Source organism: Colletotrichum higginsianum, chromosome 5 (assembly GCF_001672515.1).
Source record: "Colletotrichum higginsianum IMI 349063 chromosome 5, whole genome shotgun sequence".
In the NCBI taxonomy this organism is placed as follows: Eukaryota; Fungi; Ascomycota; class Sordariomycetes; order Glomerellales; family Glomerellaceae; genus Colletotrichum; species Colletotrichum higginsianum.
Genome location: NC_030958.1, coordinates 3,419,866 through 3,431,710, shown reverse-complemented (window position 1 = coordinate 3,431,710; position 11,845 = coordinate 3,419,866). Strand labels below are relative to the sequence as shown.

The window sequence follows — 11,845 nt, the reverse complement described above, 5'->3', positions numbered from 1 at the left end:
TTCTGCAACAGAGGCCGTCTTTGCACAAGGCTGACCCCGTCATCGGTCACGCATGCCATGTGGAAGTGCCATGAAACGCCTGTACGCGTTCGTTTGTCATTATGATTCTCGCAACTACGTAGCTAAGAAACCCTTCTTCCTTTTCTCACCAGCCAGCAGCCATCGTTCAAAGTCCAACGTTGAACTGGCCCAAGCACTGTGTGGTTGGCTCCACAGCTTGTTGTCCAGCCAGTGCCACTCGTTCGACTCAGCTCGACCAGTTCCGTCCTAACTCCGACGTCCTTTGCTTAACCCCAAGACGTGTCATGGAAGCATCGTCACCCACGCAAAGTGTTCTGTGGAAGGCAAGTCTTGTCAGATTGTTACCGGTTGTAACCACCCCCCCCCAATCTCAACGATCCTGCCAAGTCTGGTCATCCAAGCCGATCCTCTGCTGGTCCACGAAATCTCGGTGTGTGTGTATGTACAGTTGCCGTTCAACATCATACCCGTGGGCTCGTCATCAGGTCTCAACCTGGAGTGCAGAGCCATTTCGTCTATGCTCACTCGGCTCGGCTTCGTGCAGCCGTGTGTCCACTTCTTTCCACGCGATTGGCTTGCGCTGTCGCTGTTACTCGACCCGCGAACTGAATAGGAGATATGCAGAATCGAAATTATGGCCGCCTGTTGGCCGGCGCCCTTGTGTTGCTCGCGTGATTTGTTCGTGTTCGTGATCTGGGGCATGTTGCTCATGGTGTATTGATGCTGATGCCGTCCCGTCTTCTCCAAAGGAAACTCTCCATGCCCGGTGTTGTCGCAGGGACCCCCACTCATCCAATGCCCTCCGCATGCAGTGTCTTGTGAAGTGGAAATCGAAACGCCGACCTGGTATCTCAAAAGCGCAATACAAAGACGAAAATTTGTACCGGGACCGGTTTCGTGTACGTCGTTAACGATGATATGTCTCGTCATCTTGGTCCGCCCAATGCCAGTTTCGCCGTTCATTCGGGATCCGGGTTGGTCGCTCGCAAAACCGGTTGGTGAACCTTTCGGGAGTAATCTTGGTCGTCGCGTAGGGTGTTGATGCTCTCCGCGCTCTTGTTGCGCACGTACAAGCCTCTCGGGAGGGGGTCCAGGCGAGGATCATGCGCCAGCAGTCGGCTTCTTCGTTGCTCACTGGTTGTGTCGGGGTCCCACCGTCCTCCGTCGACGGTCACAACCATTTCGGGGTTGCGTGGCGATCCCGACATGCCAGCCGAGCTGCCCCGATGGCTGGGCACGTCGTACTTGTCGTTCTCGTTCTGGCGTTGCTTCCGTCGTCTGAAAAACAGGAAGAGTCCTATCCCGGCCAGGGCCACGACAGCACCAATAACACCCACGACGATTCCAACGACAGCGCCGGTGCTCGGTCCGTTCGACGTCGATTGGTCCGAAGGGGCCAATTCTGAGGCGCCTGTTGCAACGTCGTTTCCTGTGGCAGTTGGCGTGACGGTGACGGTCCGTACGGTTCCGTCGGCTGTGACTGTCTGGACAGTCGTTCTAGGCTTGCTCGATGTCTAGAATCCGAGTCAGCGTCCACCCTATAGCGACGATACACCCCGTCATTTTATCAAATATTGGTCATGGGCCACGGCATATTTGTTTGGACTGATTGCATACAGATGTTGTGGAAGATGTTGTCGCCGTTTCAGACTCGGACGATGCTGGTTTCTGAACGATCTCAGTTTTTGTTATGACGGTTTGAACAGTAGTTGCAGGCGGGGCCGGGGGGGCCTGGATTCCAGACGATTAGGCCAATGCATCGCACGTTGTGAAGGTGAGATGTTGCGGTCTGAGGGCGGGGGGGACTGAATCAAGCCAAGGGAACTGGATCAAGCCAGGGGAATCACGCAGAATCACGCCACGAATTCACCAACGGTGGCCGTAGGATGGGGAAACTCACTGCTGTTGAAGATGGTACCTTGGACGACGTTGTAGCGCCTCCGCTGCCGCCTCCGCTGCCTGCGGTGCTGACGGGCGTCTTAGCAAGGGTCAGATAGCCAAAGTAGTTCGGTCTTGAGCCGCAGCGCTCAATGTCGTAGCCAGGGCAAATATCGTTGCACTTGTCACTGATTTCCGCTTCCGTTGACGGGGCCGGCGCAACATCCGAACACCAGCACGACTGCCACTGCACGATGGCAAAAGCGTAGTTCTTATCTCTGCAAAAGTCTTGGCAAAGTCCGTTCGTCTGCCAGGTACTAAGATCTGGGGCAACACGTCAGCATCCAAGTCGGCTTGCGGTTGCTCATGAGGTCGGCATTGGCGTCATGGCCGGATATCCTGACTATTCAGGGCCGGGCCAGAGCCACCAGGCTTCTCGGGGAGGTGCCTTGACGTACTAGCGCTCATAGAGGCCGTGTTTTGGCTGGAGCAAAGTGTTTGCTGTAATTGTCGAGGCAGGAGGAAGTCGGCCTCGGGTACGGCTTGGACGGTTTTCGCCATTGGCAGGAGAGCGAGGGCGAGGATGCCCATGCACCTCGTAGCTCGTTCAATAGATGATAGCATGATGGCTACGTGTCCGTGAGCGGATCTTGTCGAGAGTATCTCGGTCAGCGTTCGTATCCAGACTGAGGGGGGTAGAAAGTGTTCTTCAGGTTCAAAGAAGAACCTCGGATCCATCAGAGTGGACAATTCTAGGAGCTTTGCACTCACTCTTCCTGCAGTCAGGCCCTTCACAAGGAGGACATCTGACGTCTGACTGGACTGGTGGACGTCGGAAGGGAAGGTTAAAATACAAGGTCCTCCCAGAAAACCAAGAGGTTGTACACCTGTCCTACACGGCCACGCAGGCGGACGGGGAACCGCAGGAGAGTCGACGCAGACGCGAGGACGGGGCGTTCGTGAGATATGTGCTCCAGAGCAGGCGGGGGGAGAGGAAAAGGATCTCGTTCCTTGATCGTTCGTTCCGAGCGAGAAGGGCTGCGACGAGGACAAAAAGGTGTCGACTCGAATGAAGGAGCTCGAAAGAGAGCAAAGGGCGCGGTGGAGAGGGAAGATGGAAGAAGATTGAGAGAGAAACCGGGGCCAGTCGTGGCGTTGGTACCAAATTTGTTGGCGCCAAGGACGGACAGAGAGGGTAAAAAGGTTCAGATGTGAAATCCAAAAGTGAAGGCGGCGAACGGTACTGGTACTAGCAAAGGAGAGCCAGCCAAGCCACGCACCAGAGACGGAGATGATTGCCCCTAGAGACAGCTAGCGCGCGGAATCGGGAATAAGAATTGGAGATGTGTGAGACAACAGCTGGGCGAGTATAATAATAGTGCTCCCTCCTTGGTTAGTGAGCAATGGTCCGCGATGGTCCACGATGGTCCTTCCTTCTTCTTCGTCGGGGAACCCAGGAGTCGATTAAGGTGTGGTAGATGGCTCGGTAGGTAAGTGGGCGGGTGGAAGTACGCGCAGGCGATTTGATCGGGGCTGATGGCGTGTTTTCGTCGTCTCCGTCGTCGGCAACAACCTTGGGGTAGGTGGTCGGGTCGGGATGGGTTTGGGGGGAGGGGGAGGAGGAGGTTAGGAAGAGAAGACGAGGTGGTGATGGTAAGGCAGCCCTAGGTGGAAAAGAAGTAGGTGCCAAGGAGAGGGAAGCGAAAGAGGCAGGCAGGCAAGGAAGAGCACAAGTGAATGAGGTGAGGTGATGGTGGTTGTGGTGGTGCGTGCTGGTGGACCAGTCAGTGCGTGCTTGGTGTCCAGCGGAGCGAGGTGTCGGCTGGTGTATCTGATCTGATCTGGTTTCTGCAGCTGCACAACAACGGCAACGGCAGCAGTACTTGGATGCGTGGGGAGATGCAGATAGCAACAACAGTGGTAAAGTAAAATAGAAACCCCCGTCGAAGGCAAGCAGGGGTCAGGAAACGAGAGACTGGCGACGCCGCAGTGGAGCGAATGTGGGTGGGATTGCTGGTTGGTGGGTGTCCTCTTTTTTTCTTTTCTTTTTTCTCCTTCTCTTCTTCTTCCTTTTCTCTCGAACTCCTCCTTGCCGGGGGGGTGGTGCTGGGCGCCAAGGCGGAGTACACTGTGCTTGAGGAATTATCCGCAGGGCAAAGAATTTGAAGATGGATAAAATGTGCAAAAACAAAAATAATGAAAGTGTGAGGTAAACCCAATGAAACTAGGCCAAAGGTAGCCGCAGCTGGTGCAGTGGGAGAAGGAGGAAGAGGCGGAAGAGAAACACCAGGATCAGGCCGAGCCAAGCAGGTAAGCGGAAGCAGGAGGAGAGAAGGCGGCCAACATCGAAGAACAAGGTGGATCGGGGGAGAGGGGTGTTACAGGTAGAAAAGAGGCATGGTTGGTAGAGAAAATAATGATGATGGTGGTGATTATGATGATGGGAGAAATGGGACATGGGAGAAAAGGACGCTAGAGCGCAATAGATCAGCATCACAACTGACGATTGACTAACTGTGCGGCAGCAGTTGGCAGTTGCGAGGAGTGGGACGGCAGGTGGTTGGAACTTGCAGGAACGAGCGGATTTGACGTGACCGGGGCCAAAGGCCAACAGGTTGCAGGTTACAGCGACCAGGGCGACTGGAACTTGGACAAGGGCCAGGGACCAGGACCAGGACCAGGACACAAACGATAACCATTATACGACCCCGCCCGTGGCAGGCCCCGGTCGACCCCCCCCCAATCACGAATGTCACTTGGATCGAACGTGCCAACGCCAGTGCCGGTGCCAGCGAGCGAAAGTGGCCGGTGACTGAGAGGCGCTGAGAGATGGGTAGTGTGGAACATGCTTCCTTTGGAGATGGACACACTGGCGGTAATGTGTGATGTTGCTTCTCGCTGTTGCATTTAGTGGAAGCCCGGGTGGTGATGGGCACTCGCTCGCTGTTACTTAGGGTCTGGCTTGTAGTTGGCTAGGTATGTTATGCTTTTGTATCCATATTTCATAACACGCCTCAGCTAACACTACAGGTACAGGTATGCGTCGACAGAGGAGCCTTTTGCCTTGCTTGTAGTGTTGTCACTCCGCAGGCAAACCCCCGATTCGTGCCCAGCCTTCTTGCCCTCTTTTCCTCTGTTCGACTTGGTTTCCCGGACTCCCTGACTCCCTGAGCCCGCCCTACGAGTCCATCACCAGAAGCCACAGACGCCGGGCAGGGACACCACCACGAGCAAATCAGACAGTCAAGAGAGGGGCCGCAGCAGTCGCATTACCAACAGCAACAACAACACGAAACTCTCGACACAGCATCCCTGTCCCGACGCCAGCCACTCAAGAGCCCGCCCCGCGTACCCGGCGCATACATCCCGAGCGCTCGGCCTGATGTAGCTTAGCACTTGTCAGGCTTGCAGGGTCCCAACGAACATCGAAATCAAACGGCTGCGCGGACGGACCGACAGAACTACCCGAGGCCAGCTTGCGCTGGATTGCCTTGGATTGTCCGAGTGGACGAGCAGGCGCGGCGTCGGTCAATCTCAATCACAGGCCCTCCTCTGCCTCTTTCTCCCTCTCGATATACCATGCCATGCCAGGCCATTGGCTTATTCACTCTCCCTTTCACTTGCGCTCGAAGCCGAGTGTTGACGATGATGTTGTTGTTGTTGTTGTTGTTGTTTCTGCCACTGCGCGATCGGACGCGATTGGCAAAACCCCACGACTGGTTTGCCTTCCTTTCTTCCCTCACCCCTGCCCCTCGCTCCTTTCTCTTCAATACGGTACATACCTGGCCGCATGTCGTCACACTCCGCTGCCAAGCCTCGGAGAGCACAGACCACATCGACAGGGTGGGTCTGGCATAAATAGAATAATGGCACAAGAAACAACACAAAAAAGTGCATCTCACTTCTGCCGTGTTGGGAGAAGAATCCTGTAAATCAAAAAGAGGCATGATGCCTGCATTCCTTGCCGTAACCCGGCCATGTCTATATCTTGACTGTCCCCCGGGCTCCAGCACCACCACCACCACAAGTACCGTCGCCAACTGCGAGCGGAGGATTCTCCGGTTGTTCCAAATCCCCGGCGCCTAATGTGGCTGCTGGCGACACTCGCGCATCGCCGACTGAGTTTCCCCCCACAGCGGTGATCTTGACGCCGGTAAACACCAAGACGACAGACAAGCCAGACAAGGGAGAGGGCCCGTCCATCCAGTAACCCCCCAGTCTGCCAATCTTGGATGGAACAACTACCTTTCACGCCTTTTTTTTTTTTTTTTTTTTGCCGCGAGTGAACACCGCAGCAGAAATGCAAGTGGCAGCAGCGTGCGTGCGTGCGTGCGTGTATGGGGCTTTGATTGAATTCCAGCTCCCGGCGCTCCGGGGAAATCACCTCACAGGCTTTTTGGCTGGATCTTCATGTTTGCATCAGCCCCTTCATCTTGTTGCTTATCTTATTCCGCCCACTCGGCTGATTGTCCCTAAGCAAATGTCTGAGTCGTGATGCACCCACAGACAGATGAACCCTCCCCTCCCCAAGTTGAGTTTGTTTTATTCCCTCCTTTCTTGTTCTTATTTTGATCCAGGGCGGCCACGTTTCCGCCCTTTTTTATTTTCCCTCTGGCCCTGCCTTCCCTTCTTAGCGTTGGTATGGACTGTTGTCCTCGACAACAATCAATTGTACTGACATCGCCTGCTTTCCCTGGGCCCGGCCTCATCTCGAGTTTGACTTGATGTTCACAATGTCAAAAAGTGTCTTAACAGGAGAGTACTAGCCGGGGCCGCCGGCTGTCTCGGGCCCGCGCAAATAAGCAGCAAAGAAACATGTGTCGGTATCTGTGCCCTGTACTATATGAAACTTTGCCTCACTTGGGTTGTGCCCGTCCTGGCGCCTGAACGAGGGTCTCATCTCGTCAGCAACAAACCCCCCCCCCTTTTCATCAGTCTGAGCCCCTTATGGCCACTCGTGACGCTGGCGCGCCGGTCGTTGTTTCGTTTCCCGGTCCAGACAGGCGCCCGAGGCATTCGTCCGCCGACGGCTGGCACGCCGAGTCATTTCTCTTCCATTGCGCTCCATTCTGCCCGGGGCTCTTGCGGCTCGGGTTCAAATCAACACATCGTCCAGCTCGCCATCTGGAATACGGCAGCCGCATCGTGACCGACCTACGAGCCGCACCTTCGCTTCGTTTCTGCGTACTTCAATAACATGAACAACACCGCACATGCTTGGTGTTGATGACAGCATTGCACCGCCACGGGTCGCATCTTAGCGGGCGACTAGTCAATACTACGGGAAAATGCCCCCTTCCCTCTTTGTCTCCCTCTTATCAATTATGGTTCTGTCACTCCATCGTGGCACAAAACGCCGCATCCGGTTACACCTTCGATGCTACTTCTCGCCGCAAATGGACATTGCCCCTTTGCCCGTTGGAACCATTGAACTGTTTTTTGCGAGCTACGGCCCAGAAGAGCTGCCCCCCCCCCTCCTCCAGGAAAGCAAAAATCGGCGCTGAACACGCGGCAGACCTTGCCGGCTTGGTCTTGCTGGTCTTGGCCATGGGGTTGCTCTTGTGCCTTCCAGTGCCTCTCTCTTCGAGTCGTCCTCGTCCTCGCCATCCTTGCAGGATGCTAAGATGCTCAGATGCTGCAAACACCACCAGGACCGAGGCTCAGCGCCGTCTTCTAACCCCCCTTTGGAGCGACGCTCGTGGCGGTGATGGCTACATGCGTCTCCACGTCCGATGGGGGTACCTGCAAGCGAGATTCCCGATGGATAGGACTTTGGGATACCGTGGTGAATCTTTTTTTTTTTTTTTTTTCATTTCACGACTCATTCCAGCATACGGCCCCATATCAAAGGCAGGACATCACAGCACTTCTCATGGCTGGGGAAGGGGGGGAACGTGCTACAATATCCTCCGTTAGTCAACCCCCGGACGACGAAACTTCGAGTCCCGCGCGATAGAAGCTTCCGAAGAAGACGGACCCATCGCCAACCTTGAGCGGCGGGGGTTCATCTGATAACACCCATCTAAGATCTCTCTCGCGTCACCCAGCCGAGTTGACACGAGGAGGGTTCGCTTTAGTCAGTCGGGATGCCAGAGCGCAACCACATGACGAAGGATATGTTGGCTCGTATCACCACCCTCCCATGTGCGCCCCTTGGAGGGGGCACACTACGAAGCTCTCGTACTCGTAAAAAGGAAGCCAGTACTGCTCTCCCTCCGGAGAAACCGCAAAAGTAGAGCCGGGCGCCGGTTAGGCCCCATGACACAACAACAGCGCATGCGCGATGCTGACGCGGGAACCTCACCAGGCTAACTTGTAACAGCAGCAGGCGGTTTCGCATGTTTCCCCGATATGGAGATACGGGTGCGGCGTCTTGGTCGGCGGTCGCAACCGAGCGGGCTTGGGTTGGGTGGTCGTCGCCTGCACGACCGAACCGCTCCCGCGAAAGGAGCAACAACGATGACAAATGCCATCGAACCCAGACGCGACAAGAGAAGAAGAAGAAGAGGGCAGAAAAAGTCAATTCGACCGTCCATGGCGCGCGATGCGGGGGCATGGCAGTAACGACAGCAAGGTCCATCGCTCTTCCAAGGCCTCCAAAGGCCCGATTGGCGGAGGGGCTACCATCGCAAGCGTGTGTACTATGAGTAGGTTCTCAGGTGGTGTAAGGTATTTCCTTACAGGCTTCCTCGGCGTTTCCTCCGGACCACAGGGAACAGGGCCGGACGGAGAACCGATCGTCCATCGTCTATCTCTTAACCTTTTTTTCTCCCTCCCACCTCCCGTTCTTCAAGAAAATCCCTATCCCGACTTTTTTTTCTTCTATACTTTCCCCCCCCCCTCAAGGTCTGCCATGTTGGACAACAAGACGCGCTAGCGTCCCGGAGGTCCTGTGTGCCGATGGCTGGTCCGACTCCTGTGTTTCCTTGGCCCGTCAATCCCCCCAAACGAGTGTGTTGCCCCGCCAAGCGAGGCGCTGGTTCGGATGACGATCGCCCATGGAGGCTCTTGTTGTCGAGGGAAACCCCCAAACCCAGGAACTTCGCGCGCGATTGGCGAATGGGTGCGATGGGCCATGAACCCCCAACCCTCCCCCCTAACTCCCACCTCTAGTGGATGGAGCGTGAGGGTGTGTGGGTGGTATTGCATGGCGTGCATACGAAAGGCATGGGATGGATGGTGTTTTAGGGGACAATGATCGGGGTGATACGAGGCGCGCGAGGGATCACATGAAGCCCGCCTTCTGGGCAGGATGCGGCGGTTGGTCGGGTTTATCTTAGCACGTTCGGCGGGTACCAGTAGACCAGGAAGGCCGTTGGTGAAGCTCGTCCCTTCTTGAGCGAGGAATCCGGTCATGCTGCACGCAGACAATACGATGCAGCAGTAGCAGCAGTAGCAGCAGCAGGGAGGTTCGCAAGAGAGAGGAGTTACGGACCAGAAGAGTAGCCAGTTCGTGCGCTCTGCTCCACAGCCCAGTGAGCCCTTCCACCATCCATCGGGTAGTGCATCGCACTAAACGGCCACCTCCGTGGGGTGGGGGATGGGGGGGTGGCTGGCTAGTGATGCATGTCTAACACGGGCCAGAGATACGCGATGGTGGATGATGAGCTGATTTCGGGAAACCTTGACGGTTGGGGGGGGACGAGCTGCTGACGTCGTCGATTTGCGGGCCAGGTCGTGTGTCTCTGGGCGGCACGCTGGAACCGCGGTCTTCGGTGCATAATTCGCTGGCTCTGCGTTGTCGCCCTGTTGCTGGCCCGGCGTGTGAATGCTGTATCCCGCCCGGTCGACGGAGGGTGAAGATCGGTCTTTAGTCAGCACCTGGGATACTCGGTGTGTAAGTGGCATCGTCTCGATATCCCCCCCCCCCCCCCCTCCGTCTCGCCGGGAGTGATCCAGCCCGGCGGTAAGTACGGATACTTGAACATGCATCTCACAGAGTTGGCATATGGGTATTGGCGGACGAGCCATCAGCCATCGACATCAGCTCGGACGTGGTGACTATCAGCCTCATGGCTGGCAACCCCATGCTGCTGCCGCCGCCGTCGTCTATGGGCTTATATTCTCGACATTTTAGCATTGGTCCAGACGCGGCGTGTCGAGTGTTTGACTTCGGGGAGAGAGAGAGAGAGAGAGAGAAGACAAAGATGATATAGAAAAGAGTTTCGAAGCGTGCGTCCACCCCCGCGGCTGCCCCGGCATGCCGCCACCCGTGTGTCGCGGCATATCTCGTCGACAACTTTTTCTTTCCAGACATTTACTCTGTACTCGCAGCGGAGATGGCTTCGCGGCGTATTCTGGCGAAGGGGGGGCTGAGGAGGGTTGTCATGCCATGTAAGCACCCGAGGTGCAGGCGACGCCGCTTGCGGAGTGGGTGGGGAGGGGATGAAGGCGGATATGTACGTTGACAGACCGGGGCTGATGCTTCTTGTCGGCGGGGTAGCCGCGAAGGTCAAGGAGAGGGGTTTTTTTTGTTGTTTTTTTTGCTCTAAAGACTAGAGGAAATACAAGAGGCTGGGAGAGAGATCACGGGCGATCGGGATGGGTTGCCCAAGGTTTCTGGGCGCATGGAGACACGGCGGGGCTTGCAGGACAGGACTGCAGGACTGCATCGTCACTGCATGGCGCCTTTTTGCGCGGTCGGTCCAGCGTGGCGCGAGAGATGGTCCTGCCTCGAAACCTTGTGTCGGGCTGCAGGCGGGTGATCAGATGCCTCATGGAGAACTGTCAGCCATAAGGATCATGATGAAAAGGACCCGGCATCGAGCATATATTGTCATGAACAACAACTCGTGGGAGGACGTGGAAAGGGGATATGAGGAAGAGAGAAAGAGAGGGGTGACCTTCCAGGGTGTACCTGGCGCGTCGGGTGTGTTTCCAGGTTTGCTAGCAACCTGTTTTGTCCATGGATGCTTGTTGTCCCAATGCTGCCCCGTGTGTGTAAGGTTTGTACGCAGCGCAGCTCACCGCATATTCCCGTGGATTTCACGTCACGTCACGTCCTTCGTGCAACCTACCCGGCCCCGGTCCCGGCCCAGGCGGGCATCGCATAGCGGTCAAGGTCAAAGGGTTTTGAAGAGGAAATGGGTGGAAAGATCGGAAGAAGCAGAGAAAGGGATAGGCGGGAGAATGGATTTCCGGGGCGGGTCATGGAAAGGCTGGCTGGCGGCCGAAGTGTCGTTGGTTATGCGGTGGCCCAGGCCGGCCGTGTGCTGAAGCGTACCGCAGAGGCTCTCGAAGCCGTGCGGGGCAGTGGGCTCTGACCTTGTGCCGACCGCCGTGAGCCTTTCTCCCTTTCCCGCCGGGGGCCCAAGCGCTGTGCCGCTCTCATAGGTGACAGGCTGCTACACCTTATCAGTCGTTCTCCCTGTTTTTTCTTTCTTTTTCTTCGACTTTCAACATGAGAGGGCCAATCTTGCCCTTGGGAATGCCTTAAACACCAGCATGCTACACGATGCCAGGCCCACCCCAATGATGCACCTCTTTTGGTCTTCACCATCTCGAAGCTGACAATGGCCATGATGACTTTCCAGGGAGGGGGAAGGGGCACCAACGCTATGAACCTCCCGCGTCCCGACCAGAGGCGACCTGAAGCCCGGAACAACGTTGGTGCGGTCTTCCAATCTCATGCGGCGGCAACACGTGGGCAAATCGGAGCCTCTGGAAAGCATCCGACTTGAACGTCACCCCCTGACTTCACCTGACTTTTGAAAAGAGCGTTGAACAGATTGCAAAGAGCGACAAGTTTCGTGTTCTTGCTGCCCTTTTACGATACTCTCTGTTTTTCTTTCGTATTTTTCTTCTTATTCTTCTGCCGTTTCTGTTTGCTCCTGTCCCGCTCGTTCATCTTCGTGTTTCCTTTTCTGAGTGTGTTTCTCTTAGGTCACGCGTTACACTTCACTTCGGGGTGGGCTTCCCGTGGACGGAGACTTTGCCCAGACCGTGA

General features: G+C 56.0%; 2 protein-coding genes across 2 annotated transcripts; one reads left to right on the top strand and one right to left on the bottom strand.

Moving 5' to 3' along the window:
- Nucleotides 1–980: 980 nt before the first annotated feature.
- CH63R_07896 (ER membrane protein) lies at nucleotides 981–2,523 on the bottom strand (the record flags this gene model as incomplete). Its single annotated transcript, XM_018302870.1, has 3 exons — nucleotides 981–1,535; nucleotides 1,922–2,223; nucleotides 2,358–2,523. 3 exons carry the CDS (start codon nucleotides 2,521–2,523, stop codon nucleotides 981–983), a joined length of 1,023 nt encoding a protein of 340 aa, XP_018157648.1.
- Nucleotides 2,524–10,982: 8,459 nt separating this feature from the next.
- On the top strand, nucleotides 10,983–11,579 carry CH63R_07895 (uncharacterized protein; the record flags this gene model as incomplete). The annotated part of the gene is made up of 2 exons (XM_018302869.1): nucleotides 10,983–11,141; nucleotides 11,361–11,579. The coding sequence occupies 2 exons, from the start codon at nucleotides 10,983–10,985 to the stop codon at nucleotides 11,577–11,579; spliced, it is 378 nt and encodes a 125-aa protein (XP_018157647.1).
- Nucleotides 11,580–11,845: the final 266 nt, after the last annotated feature.